Source organism: Panthera pardus, unplaced genomic scaffold, assembly GCF_024362965.1.
Source record: "Panthera pardus isolate Hobbes unplaced genomic scaffold, ASM2436296v1 HiC_scaffold_7, whole genome shotgun sequence".
NCBI lineage: Eukaryota > Metazoa > Chordata > Mammalia > Carnivora > Felidae > Panthera > Panthera pardus.
The window spans coordinates 9,904,282-9,919,337 of NW_026527002.1; the positions used below are offsets into that span (position 1 = coordinate 9,904,282).

Here is a 15,056-nt window from a genome sequence, read left to right on the forward strand (position 1 = left end):
AGTGGTTGCTGAGGGAAGGGTATCTGTAAATATCTAAAGGGTATATTGCTATCTGTAAGTCTCTGGTTCTTAACTTGGTGGGGAGGGACAGTAGACATTGGCCCCTTCCAAAATCTGATCAAGCTATGGTCCCAGTTCCAGGAAGAAACCTCTTAATGTAATAAGTCAGTGCATTGATTAGCATGTAGCTGTCCATCCACTAAGCCACTCTCCTGCTTACCATTAACAGGATGACTCTCATTGTATGTGTACCTAAAATTCAGCAACTTATATTAAAATTTTTAAGGTGACATTACTGCTGGCAGAAGATTTCAAAAGGTTAGTTGGAGTTAGTGGTTCGTGAAAGTAAACCATCTATACAATGCTCTGACCCATCTAACGAACATCATAGCTCACCAGCCCTCCTTGCTAAAGGATGAGGAATCAGGTGATTTTGCTATGATTATGAAAGCTTTTCTGCATCAATGTGATCATTCCTAAGTAGAAACACAACTAAACAGAGAAGGTTGGTGAGTAAGTGGGAGATTTAAGTAGCAGGGAAGGGGCTGGAGTAGGAGCTTATGCTCCATCCAGGCACTGAAGCTGGAGCTTTTCCAAGCGATGTAAATATGTCCAAGGAGAGTGGCTGAAGTGGAGTAGAGGTGAAACTCATTGGCGTTGAGGGAGTCGAGAACCTCTATTTTTAGAACACTAATCAGCATGAATTTTGAATTTGAATTCTACAAAGATAATGTTTGGATACCAAAAAGTGCTGTAGGCGATATGCTGACGTCCTTGAGAAAGGTGGGGAAGCTGTCCTAGAAGGCAGTATGTGGCGAGGGTAAATACGAGGAAATAATAGTTTAAGACAGTGCTGTGGACCAGGAGACCTGCAGTCACTGGGAAGAGCTGGGAGCAGCTGGTTAGGGAAAGTGAAGATCTGCTAAGGGAAAATCAGCATTGCTATTGAAATTGATGCTTGTTTCAAGATGGCGGAAGACAAGACCATGCTGATGTTGGATGTCCTATAATGTAGACCAAAACTCATTTATTCTTAAATGAAAATAATCCACAAACTTTATGGACTAATATTCAAGCAGTCATGGTATCCTAAAAGAGTTTTTTTAAGGAGTTTTAATTTGAAGTAAAATTATGATCAAGAACAGTTTTTAAAAAGACTCCTTGAAAACAGTGATTTGATGTCAGATAGTAGTTGGCAACTGTAGAATCACTGTCCTCTTTTTATGACAAATATTTTGTGCCACCACCTTCACTGTCCTCAAAGAAGAACTCGCAGATGACATAATCGCCCCTGCATATTATTTCCCCAAAAAATGATCTAAAATTTACTTTAAACGTATTGAAATAAAGGAAAATAATTTATCATAAAATTGTACATATTTTAATTTATAACTGCTTCATCTGACCACACCAGAAGACAAAATAATAGTAGTCAGATAATTCGCACCTATGTGCAGTCTTACACCTCTCAGAGAAAATGTGACAAACATAAACGCGGAATGATGAGGTGTGTGAGTTTGGCAACATAATTACCATCAGTGGCGTTGAAGTCAGGGACTTGGTAAAGCTCCAAGCAAACCAAAGTGCAGTCTTCTCTGTTTATATGATACACATATTCCTGAAATTTTCGAAGTACATTAATACAATGCTCCCCGCCCCCCAAAATGTGTCTTGCTTTTTTCTAAGACAGACCCAAAGCCTGAAGTTCTAGACTCAGACGTTACAGACAGTGTTGTCATCCATGTGAGTCTCAGGCAGGGCATTCAGTGATTCTGTGGAACCCGAGACAAGACTTGATTCGGCAAACTGAATCCCTGTGGCAGACCATCTCATACCTGGGTCCCGACCCTGAACGGCAGCACTCGCGAATCACTCGACAGTCAAAGACACCTATCGATTTTTAAACTTCACCTTCTTCCAGAGAGTTTAGAAGTAAATATCTATATTAACTCTTATGTCCTCACAGGAATTTGCTAGCGTTTATTTAGGGATAAATTGCCATCTTACAGTTTGGCTTTCTAAATGTTAGAAGCACTCCAGGATCACTGATGACAAAAAGTCCCTGTATTGAGAACCACTAAGGAATAATGTGATACAGCTTTTTTACAAATTCTGATTCCGGTACCGTTATCATACAGTGTTACATGCATTTCAGGTGTACGATGTAACGATCCAACAATTCCCACGTCACCCAGTGCTCAGCACAAGTACAGTCCTTAGCCTCCTCACCTGTTTCACCCATACCCCACCAGCTCCCCTCTGATAACCATCCGTGTGTTCTCTGTAGCTAACCGTCTGTTTCTTGGTTTATCTCTCACTTTTCCTTTGGTTGTTTGTTTTGTTTCTTAAATTCTACATATGAGTGAAGTCCTAATGGTATTTGTCTTTGAGTATTTCACTTAGCGTAATACTCTGGCTTCTTCCTCATCATCGCAAACGGCAAGACTTCATTCTTTTTTTTTTTTTTTTTTTTTTTTGGCTGACTAATATTCCATTGGGTATATATAGCACATCTTTATCCATTCATCAGTCAGTGGACACTTGGGCTACTTCCGTGTTTTGGCTACTGTAAATAATGCTGCTATAAATATAGGGGTGGGTGTATCCTTTAGAATTGGTGTTCTTATATTCTTTGCATAAATACCCAGTAGTGCAGTTGCTGGGTCACAGGGTAGTTCTATTTTTAATGTTTTGAGGAGCCTCCATACTGTTTTCCAGAGCGGGCGCACCAGTTTGCATTCCCACCAGCAGTGCAAGAGAGTTCCCTTTTTGCCACATCCTGGCCAACACCTATTGTTTCTTGTGTTTTTTTATTTGAGCCATTCTGACAGGTGTGAGGTGAAATACCTCATTGTGAAAGAATTGGAAGATGACACAAAGAAATGGGAAGACCTTCCAGGCTCATGGATTGAAAGAGCAAATACTGTTAAAATGCCTGTACTACCCAAAGCAAACCATACATTTAACACGATCCCTGTTAAAATACTGTTTTTCACAGAACCAGAACAAGCAATCCTGAAATGTAAATGGAACCACAAAAGACCCCGAATAGCCAAAGCAATTTTGAAATAGAAAAGCAAAGCTGGAGGCATCATAATGTGAGGCAGCTTGAAGAAGAAAAGATCTACAGGGACTAATCCATCATCGTGGGAATTTCTGTATTATAACTGTTTCCCAGAGTAGCTCACAACTTGATTATAATCATGTCAACGGTGTAGATTAGGTTTTTTTTTTAAGTGAACTAAAACCTTTTTCCCTTTTTAAAAGGGAGATTCCCCTGGAGCTTCAGCGGCTGGTTCACGGTGGCCACGTGAATTTGGATATGGAGGACCGCCGGGATCAAGAATACATAAAACCTAGACTGAGGTTCAAGGCTTTCAGTGGAGAAGGACAAAAACTTGGAAGGTAAAATCCTAAAATGAGAAAAATACTTGCCTTTGTCCAGCACGAGTTTTCTTTGAGAATACCAAAAGCAAAATAACCTAGAAAGTAAAAACTAAAACATGAACCGCGAAGGCCTTGCCGGTAGAATTACATATGCAAATCTAGTGATAATATTGGTAGCTCATACTTAGATAGCAGTCACCACATCCCTGGCCCAGGAAACACTTTAAAATACATGAAGTCACTTAATCTTCACGACTCTTGGATATAGATCCTGTGATGACTTCATCTGCTGCCGCGGCAGTCTGCCCAAGGCGACGGGTCTGGGAAGTGGTTGCTCTGTGGGATTCAGACCCCACACTCTGGCGCGAGCTGGTGCTTTTGACCCCTGTGCGGTCCTGCCTCTCTCTGATTACACGGGCGCACAAGGGGAGACCGTAAAGGGTTGTTGATTAGATGAGACAGTCGGCATCTTAGGTCTCAGCTGTGAGCTTGCCTGTCCGCCATAAGGCACTGCTAAGCTCTCGCAGCAGGAGCTGTGTGCTGAGGTTGGTTTGTGTTCAGCACATTTAAAGCCACCAAACCCTTTCTTCAAGTTAGGGAAACCCAGCACGGAAAACATTTCACACGACCTGAGCTTGGACTGCAGAAGGAAGGCATTGCTCTGGAGATGTTTCTAAAGAGCCCCTAGGACTTTGGCGAATACAGTTCAGAAACCAATGTGTGTGGCATCATGTGTGTGTGAGCGGACTCCTTTATGATAGCCGTGGCTTAAGAGAATTTTCAGAAATCTTGCGAACTTTGTTGGTAAAAGTTACCCTGTCTTTGTCCACGTATTACGAGTGACACGTAAAATAGTAACACGGGCCTTGTTTCCATCATAGCCTTTTCAGTGCGTCCTTTGTTCCTTTCCACGTGATTCCTTCCCATCCAGGTTCTTTTCCCTTGCCTCGTGCACACTGGTTCGCTATCCCCCTCGCGTTTCTCAAAATAGGGAAGAATTCACGTCAGTTCTTTACGCTCATCTCTCATACCTCGAGTCTCCCTTTCTGTATCCTTTTCTCCTGACAGACACTGACTTCTGAGACTGAGACAGGTAGGGAATACAGGGACATGTGTGGCCCCGGCTTTTCTTAGGACCCAAAGCCTTCAGTGCCCACTCACAGATCTGTTTGGAAATTTTCTCCCTTCTCTCTCCTTACCACTAACACGGGTCAGCTTTCTCCTGACGGTTTTCTTCCTCTTTTGTTTTTATAACTATGAACTCCAGATGTAGCACTCCTCATTTCTGAATGTTTAGTCAGATTATGATTTTTCATTTAGAACACAGGTAAAATGCCCAGCCATCTCTCTGCTTTGTACATAGTCTTTTTTTTATTTAAATTTATGACCAAGAATTAATGTTACAATGCACACCTTGGTTAGTGGAACAGTAAATCTAGAACTGAAAATGAAGAAAGTAGCATAAAGGGAAGATAGCTGAGACGAGCCAGTGATTACAATCGACAGTTTCAACTCATAAAAATAAGGGTGTTATCTCATTGTTGTATCTTACAAAGACCGGTCTTTCTTCTCATAAGGCAATTAGCTAGAGAACATGACCCCCCCCAAAGAAAGGAGGTAATGATGACAAAATATATGACAAAAAATACCTGACAAAATGACAAAAATAAGTGGTGAGAATGCTGTGTCGTTAATCATTAGCCATGTCGGTCAGGGTTTCCGAGTGTAGAAAACAGAATCCACTTACTAGCTTAAAAAGGGGCTTCTGACAGAACCCTGGATAGTTTATAGAATTTCTGGAAATAGCAAATCAAGCTTTCCTGGAAGAAACAAACGCAACAGAGAACTTTCTAGAGTAAAGACTTCCTGTGTCCCCCTCAGCTGCTCAGTGCCCATGGAAGCTAGGGACCAGACACTGGAACATTCTGTCATGGCTGCTGTAGAAGAATCAAATGCCTCCAAGACCTGGGGGACCAGAAGAGCTGCAAAACGTTGGCCTCGTAGTGCTTACGTTCACCATGCAAGCATGTATCTGTCGCTCGGCAGAAGGGTGGGATTATATAAAATTCTCGCTGCAAGGGCGTCTGAGAAATGTAGTCTTCAGAATTTTCAGCTTCTGTGTAGGAAACAACACTAGGAGATTAACATGGTGGTGTGAGCCTCTCGGATGCACATGAATCGAAATGTAGAGTAGTAGAGTATATGTTACGTTCTCAGAAAGTGAAGAACTACCTAGGACATTTTAGAAGGCTTTACGTTAAGAAGTCTGTTAAAATATAAAGGTTCTCTAACAGTACACCTTTACAGATTCAGAAAGCAACTTTCTAAAATGGCTCGTTTCCTAAGAATTCCAGATAACGACTGAACAGAAATCACAAAACAGAGGCAAACAAAACAGAAATGGAAATAAGTCCATTGTTTTCCATAGCCGTCAGTCGAATTGCAGACAGAACGTTACACAAGATAGGGATGCCTGGGAGCCTCGGTCGGTGGAGCTACCGATTCTTGATTTCAGCTCAGGTCGGGATCCCACGGTTGTGAGTTCAAGCTCCGTGTCGGGCTCCGTGCTGACAACACAGATCCTGCTTTGGATTCTCTCTCCCTCTTTCTCTCTTAAAATAAATAAACTTAAAAATACATATAATATAAGAACATTACACAGGTGGAAGCTAACTTAATTTTTTACTGTGATATGACAAATAATTATGAGGAAAACCTAAATGCAATAAAAATATTACCTAGTTCCTTCGTGTAGTATCGTAGGAGCAAGCAGATCATAGGTTTGAAGCTACAAATGTACAGTGGCAGAATAAACTGTATTCCTGCATAAAAATTAGCTTCGTGAGCTGGAGTAGAACCCAACAAGCCCCAGGAAATCACAGAATCGTTTCTGATAAGCAGGGCTAGTAAGTAGACCGTCGCTGTAGGTTTGTGAGCTTGTGTGTATGATGATGCAAATCATGATTTGAAGCAAATCTCTCTGCTTAAGAACAGTGGCTGCCTGTTCTCATACTGTGCAGTGCAAAAGAACCCACCTGCCACTCACCTGTTCTGAGTTTTGACTTCATGTCGACCCCTGGACCCTAAGGGCTCTCTCCTCTAAAATCTAACAATCCTTCCCTTCCTGCCTTTTCTTCCTTTTCTTATCTCAGCAATTCTGCAGCCCCTTGCCTTGCTGTGCAGCCTGTGGATTTGTCTGCCCCTGTGCAGCCCAGTACTGTTGGGGATGTTCGCACCCCCATGCCAGGCGCCCCCATGCCGGACGGGCAAGCTGCCCTCTCCCACTCTCAGAGGGCTCATCCCAAACGTTTCCTGCCCTCAGCAGACTTTGTTTGCTTCCAGCTTCCCTGAGAAAACGGAGCCTGACCGGAATTAACTTTCTTAATATATTCCTCTTAGCCTCCAAGTTCAGGAAATCCATCCTTACTGCCCTCTCTTAAGTTAGAAGATGCTTCTCTACCTGACCAAGAGACTCACTCTCCTTCCAGACAACCTCCGTCCTTTCCTCCAGTTTGCCTGGAGAGTTTGTTTTATCAATTAACTTCCCTCTTTCTCTTCATTTTCTTTTTTTTTTTTTTTTTTTTTTTTTTTTTTTTTTAAATTTTTTTTTAACGTTTATTTATTTTTGAGACAGAGAGAGACAGAGCATGAACGGGGGAGGGTCAGAGAGAGAGGGAGACACAGAATCGGAAGCAGGCTCCAGGCTCTGAGCCATCAGCCCAGAGCCCGACGCGGGGCTCGAACTCACGGACCATGAGATCGTGACCTGAGCTGAAGTCAGAGGCTTAACCGACTGAGCCACCCAGGCGCCCCTCTTCATTTTCTTTTTAACGTAATACTTGAAACATACAAACATTGTATCAAAAATGTCATTCTATTTTGATCAGTTGAATGATAAGGAGAATGTTTTAATAAGTAATAAAAAGGTATAACTTTGAAGGCTAAATATTAAAGTTGCCACAACTTTTTAAAATGTGTTTTTATACCTTACTAACCAGCTTACTCAGCTAACTATCTTTCGTGGCTTTGAAAATGTCTTTCAGTCTCTGTGACTCTGTTTTTTTCCTATAAAGTGATATGGTTGGCCTAAACCTTCTTGTAAATCCATTCCTGTTCTCAAATGTTATTCCACATAAATTCATTTTGACGTACACACATCTTATAAAGAAATGCATTGAACAGCTTTCCTTACCTAGTTTCCCCACCTGGTACTTTCTTTTTATATTTTGAGAAGAAGCTTATCTGGTCAGAATCTGTTTTAAAAAAAAATTCTTTTAACCTGTTTTATTTTTGAGAAACGGAGAGACAGAGTGAGAGCGGCGGGGGTGGGGGGGGGTGGAGGGAGGCAAGGGGAGGAAGGACAGAGAGAGAAGGAGACACAGAATCAGAAATAGACTCCGGGCTCTGAGCTGTCAGCACAGTGCTGGACGCCAGGCTCGAACCCATGAACCGTGAGATCATGACCTGAGCTGAAGTCAGACGCCCAACCGAGTGAGCCACCCAGGCACCCCGGTCAGAATCTGTTTTTTTGGTTTTTATGTATGTATGTATTTATTTATTATTTTTGAATGTTTTAATTTATTTTTGAGGGAGAGAGAGACAGAGTGCAAGCTGTGGAGGGGCAGAGAGAGAGGGAGACACAGAACCCGAAGCAGGCTCCAGGCTCCGAGCTGTCAGCACGGAGCCCGACGTGGGTCTTGAACCCACGAAGAAGTGTGAGATCATGACCTGAGTCGAAGTCGGACGCTTAACTGACTGAGCCACCCAAGCGCCCCCAGAATCTATTTTAAACAGAAAGCATTAAAGTACAGAAACAGCATCCCAAGCCGACTCTGTGCTGACACAGGGCTCGATCCCACAAGCCGTGAGATCATGACCTGAGCTGAAATCAAGAGTTGGACGCTCAGCCAGCTGAGCCACCCAGGCGCCCCACAGAGTTAAGCTGTTGAAAGAGATTGGATAAACCATAAATTAGAATCCTAGGATACACGATAATTTTAGTATAATGAAAGAAGTTGGAATTATGGGAGGAATTATGGGAGACCCAAAGGAAGCCGTGTTCTTGCTGGTCCAGATCCCAGGCGGGAAAACTTGAGAGTCCCCTGTGGATGTCAGTCATTATTCCACTGTCTTCACTGTTGCACGTCTTACGTATTCAGACTTGTGTTCTAATTCTTCAATTCTTCCTTCTCAGCCTTACCCCTGAAATAGTCAGTACCCCTTCGTCTCCTGAAGAGGAGGATAAGTCCATACTTAACGCCGTTGTTCTCATTGATGATTCAGTGCCAACGACAAAAATTCAGATCAGATTAGCAGATGGGAGTCGTTTGATACAAAGATTCAATAGTACACACAGGTGAGCTCGATCGCAGTTTTACACGTGGTTCCTCATCCAAATAAAACTATGCGACGTGAGCAGAGGAATAGGAAATTCATTAGATAACACTTTTTAAGTATGTTTTTGACAGAAGGAAAATAAAAGGGTCATAGCTGTGTGAAAGGTCAGTGTTAGAACATCCTCTGTGAACTGCTCACAGACTAATGCAAATTCAGGTATCTCTCCAGAATGAAATTGTTAAACGTTGCAGTTTTGCACTGTTGCTAAAACCATGTAAGTGGGATCAAATTTGGTTTAATATAGTATATATAGTAAAACTTTATTTGGACTTTACTCATTTAAAAATTATAATTCTGATTGGAGTTAACTTTCTACTTAGCAGATTCTTCATAATATAAATTTGTGGTGTAGATAAAGTATAATTGTGCTATTGACAAGCACTGTCAATAAACTTTTCAATGTCATTTTAACATTCATTTGTACTTTTGTTGTACTCATTAAGGTACCATTTTTATTTGTTCATTGATTCCCTCTAAGGGATATATTTATAATCTTAGTTGAGTTACCAGGGATATGTGAAAGTCATTTTTTAAAATGATCCTTATGACTTACACCTTTGGTAGTTATAAACTCACCTTGACCCAGGCCACTCAACGTACCTTTTTCTGGGCCGTCTGCTGCTAAGATATTTTATACTCTGAAAAAAGTGTTAATAACATTGTTGACATTTATTTTATGTATAAAACACCTAAAGATTATCTCTGTTTACAGTTAAAGGAAGCATTAGCTACACTCAGAGTGAATGCTCATGTTTTATCTATAGTCCAAGATAAATCCATCCATTGAAATAATGTACGTTTTTAAAAGCTACAACACATTTAAATAAGGGTTAGGACTTATCATCGTCTAATTTTAGCTAAAAGCTTACATTAAAATAAAACTTTTAATATCACAAATCATTTTTATCTTATTTCTTCAGGATCCTGGATGTCCGGGACTTTATTATACAGTCCCGTCCTGAATTTGCAACTCTTGACTTTATTCTTGTGACTTCATTTCCAAACAAAGAGCTAACAGATGAAAGCCTGACACTACAAGAAGCAGATATTCTTAACACTGTGATACTCCAGCAGCTAAAATAACATTGCTCCTACCCATGCAATAGCATGTAGGAAAGATAATGTGCCATAATAATAAGGAAAATGCGTATAGCATTAAGAAAACAAACTATTTTTATTATTTATACAGATAAATTTTGGTTTTATTCTCATTCTGTCTTCCAGCCTTAGAATAGATGAATTTGGACGAGGAATAGATTTTTGAGAGAAATATGTTTGAGGTTTTAGTTGCAGGGCTGGCTTATGTTGATAGCCTGTAAATGTCCAGGCAAACCAATTTGTTACATGCTCTGTGTTAATGTAACAACATTTGTTTGCAGAGAAAATGAACAAAATCCCATTTTGATAAATGCGTTTGGTAAAATTTGCACTAAAGTTGCTGCATTGAGCAACAGCCATCAAGAAATCTTGTGATCAAATAGTTTGAAATTTTTTCTGTGTCATGTACTGAAAAGTATCTGTGTTCTGATTTTGAAATACGTTGATCGTATAATTATTCCTCCTATTAAGATTGTACGCATCCTTTTTACTGATTTAGCTATATTACTGTGTCAAAAAATACAGTTTGGCCTTGTATTTTACAGAACTATGACCATCATAAACCAGAAGCAAAGACATAAAGGCCAGCAGTTCTTGAGAAGATCTGTTAAAGAGCACTTTAGAGTAATTACAATCCCTCCCAGAGCCTGTCTTGATCGCATTCATTTATTTATTCAACACATTTTTCTAGGGGACCCACTATATATACTGAACACTGTTCTAAGTGTTCAACCCAGAATGTATTCTACTCCAGGGCACAACGAGTGTACAAATTCAGAAATGTAAATTCCGTCAGCCAGACTGGATCTAAAGAACTACCAGCATAAATATTTGCATTTCTGCCAAAGCCAGCTGCTTCCCGAATGAGGTAGGCTACATCAGGAATGATAGAAAAGCTTTTTCTTCTTCCCAGATACCATTTCATCTTTGGTCACCACTCCTGGTTCGTTTTCTGTGGCTGCTGTAACAAATGACTACAGACTTAGTGGCTTCAAACAGCACAAATTTATGATCTTGTAATTCTGTAGGTTGGATGTCCACCATGGGTCTCACTGGCTAAAATAAGGCATTGACAAGGCTGTGTTCCTTTTGAGAGGCTCTAAAGGAGAATCTTTTCCTTATGTTTCCGGCTTCTAGAGGCCACCTGCCTTCCTTGGCCTATGGCCCCCTTTTTACATCTTCAGAGCCAGGAATACTGCCTCTCTGACCCTTCTCTGTCGTTAATTACACCTCGTTAACAACAACGGGAAGGGTTCTCTGCTTTTAAGGACTCATGTGATTGGATTGGGCCCACCAGATAATTCCGGATTATCTCCCCCTTTGTAAGGTCTGTGGTAACCTTAGCCGCATCTTTAAAAAGTCCCTTTTCCCACACGAAGTGGCACATCACAGCTTCCCTCTGGAGGCTCCAGGGGCTCCAGGGGCTCCAGGGGCTCCAGGGGCGAGTCTGTTCTCTGCCTCCTCTGAGGCTGCTGGCATCCCTCACTCTGGCTGCGTCCCGCCAATGCCTGCTTCTGTCCTTAGTCCTTTACTACCGACTTTACTTCTCCTCTTTTCCTCTTACAAGGACGCTTGTGACTACCTTTGGTTTACCTAGCATAATTACCAGAAAAATCTCATCTCGAGTTGCTTAACTTAACCACCTCTGCAAAAATCCTTTTCCCACGTAAGGTAACACATTTATAGGTACGGTGATGGGAACAGGGACGTTTTGGGGGCCGTCCTGACTACCACAGCCCACTCCTGCTTCAAGGATCCATATGCATCCCACAGAAAGTCACCCCATCCAAAGATGCTCGAAAGTGTCAGCCCATTCCAGCATCGACTTAGACTGCAAAGTCTTACCTGGATCCCACCGGTTCAGAAGTCCCACGCCTCATTTAAAATCCTCTAAATCAAGTGTGAGTGAGGGTCTGGGCATGATTCCTGGGACGCAGTCCTCTCCACCTGTGCACCTGTGAGCCTAGAAAAACAGTTATCTGCTCCAAATAGAATGGTGGGACAGGCAGACAATAGGGTTTATAGGCATCATTCCTGTTCAGACAGACAAACGAGAAAAAGAGCCACCCATGCCAAGCAATTTAGAAGTGAGCCATGCGCACGCCATCAGGTCTCAAATCCCGGGTACAGCCTTCTGTGGCCCACAGCACCATCTAGGCTCGTGGTGTCCTCGCAGAGCCGTCTTTCCTTTCTTGTGAAAGGTGGCACCTGAGCAGTTTCATCGGCTTGTTTCTTACCTGTGGAATTGTGGGAAGTCTGACCGTCTTTCACTTTGTACCATCCCCATCCATTTCAACGTAAGAGAGCAGTAGCTGCCCGTATAACATCCGAAGAAACTTGGGGATCTTGCATGCGTGTTACGAGGGTTCGGTCCAGTAGACCGGAGGCCCCTGCACAGAGCATTCCTAGCTGATCGCGTCTCCCTTTGTGGCTTTTTGTGAGAAGGCCGAGAGGATCCATGAGTCACACCCTTAATCTCTTCAAAGAACCTATAGTGTGACAAAAAAAAATTCAGGCCTTCCTCAGGCATTAGCGAAAGGTTCCATAGCTGCACCCTCCTCTCTTTCCCGTGAGCAGGCTTTCCCAACAGGGAATCTCTTAAGGTCCTCTGTCATTCCGGTAGACTGAGAATCTGCAAGTCATTGTTGAGTCCTGTTTTCTTTAACAGGTATTTCCTCAATTTATCTGGCTCCTCTCACCTCTCACTGTAACTGGCAAGAAGAACGCAGGCCGCATCTGGCCCACTCTGCTCGGAAATCTCTTCAACCAAACAAATGTCTTCGGTGTATCCCTTACAACTAATGCTTTCCACACAGCTGCTGACCCCGTGTTGCTAAGCTTTTTGCCACTCTGGAACCAGAATCTTTTCCTTCGGTTTCCAACAGCATGTTCCTCATCTCCCAGGAGCCCTCATTGGCAGCACCTTTAATGCCCTTATTTCCTCTAACAGTCTGTTTATGACGGTTTACGTAATCTCCATGGCAGTTTGGGTGTTCTCTGCCCTGCCCTTTACCTCCTTCCTGCCCTCATGAGCGTTAACATGCGTAGATCCGCTCGCTGGCGGCACTCGGGGCCATCTTGCCTCTTTCTGTCGTGCTCCTGAAAGCTCTTCCAGCCTCTACCCACTGCCCGATTGCCAAGCTGCGTCCTCATTTCTAGGTATTTGTTCCAGCGGCGCCCCGTTTCCAGGTGTCTGGGAAAGCACTATGCCTACTCACTGCCACGTGACGTGAATGCGCCAATAGGAGACCTGGGATCCACCTGCCTCGGGTGCTCTGGTCGTTTTCAGGGAGGTGAACTGACCCGTGGCAGAGGTCTTCCCCCTGGCAGGGCTGGCAGAAGTTCCACGGAGAGAAGTGTTATCTCACCTCCACGGAGAAGCTCGTTCTCAGTGTCACGAGGCGGAGTGACGTCATTCCTGAGTCTTCTCCGAGCGACGGAAGCCATGCTCCTCTCCACTGACTGCTAACCGCTTGGAGGGTCTGGGAACGGATGGCAGGCTAAAACGCTTACCAGGAACGAGCTATGGTGTCACAGGAGCAAAATCGTCTTCCTTAGGAAGTCATCTGTTGGAACAAATGGACATTTTATACTAAAGGGCGTTGCCATGTTTTGGATTCACAAAACCCTGTAAAATTGTTTGAAATGCTATTCCTGTAGTTCCTTTTTATCGCGTAGGTCGCGTGCCTGTAGACGCACGTACAAAAGCCACTGCCATCTTTATATATGATAGTCTTGGACAATGTAGAAGTTAGGAGGGAGAACTGGGCATTCAGAACAACGCTTTCACACGTACTACGTGGCGTTTTGCTGCATTAGAGTCGTTTCCCCGAATTCTTTTTACTACTGGAGTCGCCGTGACCTGTAAGATCTATCATCACCCCCCAAAAAGATGCCATTACATCGAGCTGTTAGACAACCACGTGTGAGGGCAGTTGGTTTGCATGACATATGTAATCAAAGAGTTTAAGTGTCCGCTTTACCAATAAAGAATGTTTTCACTGAAAGTCATTGAAAATCCTTTTCAAAATCTCCTTGATTTGCAGGTTTATTTGAGTGACATAGATTAAAGCATGAATAGCCTTGCCTGTGCTTTAATTTCCTGTAGTGTACCTTCTTGATTGACAGAGAAGAACTGAATTGTAGCTACGGTATCTCAATTTCCCGTTACCGTTGTTGTTTTTATTCCATCAAAATAAAGGTGCGAAATTTTCTGTATGATTTTGTGTAAGTCTGTATAATTCTCTGTATTAATTTTAAGTATCTTTTAACTCCAAGAAAGTGATTTATAAAAGGACCCCCAATGCACATGTGTAACTGTGTGTGTGTGTGTGTGTGTGTGTGTGTGTGTGTGCACGTGCACGAGCGTAGCACCCAAAAATTAACGGTTAGTATAGATAGCAACATAATCATGTTTAAGGCAACGCCTTTTCCTGCTTTGACCTTCGTGATGGAAGATTGTTTAAAATGAGCACGTGTCGTTTTATGCCTTCACAGTTGCTTTTTGGTTCATATTTCCCATCTCTGCAGAGTGCACCTTTCCACGTACCTTGTAGAACATGGTTAATTATACGGCGTGTCAGGCCGGAGTTTCCACGTTTAACGTCTTTCCCGTTATGTTCATTTTTGTCTGTGTGGGAAAGGCTTGTTTCTTCTAATGTTAGCAGATTTTGTCATTTTTGTCCTAGGATTGGGAATGGTAAACGTGTAATTTTTAGTGTCCCATCAGAATCTGTGTTGATTAAAAAGTAGCAACTACAAATACTGGAAATACTCAGAACATCAGTAGGCTTGAACGTGAACGCATGAACATAGTTGAATCCGAGTGGAGGTCTTGCTCCCAGCAGCCTGGACTTTTTAGGCAGGTCTGGGCTTCTGAGCATAGAAGGTAGTAGGGTAGAGTAGCACCTTATAGGAAGAAATGTTCATCCTCAGCGTGGATTTAACAGTCCCTGACATGAGGTGATAATTTTTATTAACATAGTAAAATTACATGCAAATAAATGGTTTAGATACGCATATCATAAAATATATGATAACATGAAGGCTGGGTCTTTTTTCCCCCCTTGAAAACACACTGTAGGGGCGCCTGGGTGGCTTAGTCGGTTAAGCGTCCGACTTCGGCTCAGGTTGTGATCTCGCGGTCTGTGAGTTCAAGCCCCGCTTCAGGCTCT

General features: G+C 42.6%; 1 protein-coding gene across 2 annotated transcripts in view; it reads left to right on the forward strand.

Moving 5' to 3' along the window:
• The window catches only part of UBXN2B (UBX domain protein 2B), a 28,621-nt gene extending 14,521 nt beyond the window's left edge, over positions 1-14,100 (forward strand). Inside the window, exons 6-8 of one of the 2 annotated variants that reach the window (XM_019421283.2) lie at positions 3,268-3,405; positions 8,582-8,743; positions 9,705-10,527. In XM_019421283.2, the coding sequence (XP_019276828.1) occupies positions 3,268-3,405; positions 8,582-8,743; positions 9,705-9,867 (463 nt within the window). In that variant the 3' untranslated portion in view covers positions 9,868-10,527. Of the gene's footprint in view, positions 1-3,267; positions 3,406-8,581; positions 8,744-9,704; positions 10,528-13,041 lie in introns of those variants that run through there. The other variant, XM_019421284.2, reaches the window with a different exon arrangement.
• Positions 14,101-15,056: the final 956 nt, after the last annotated feature.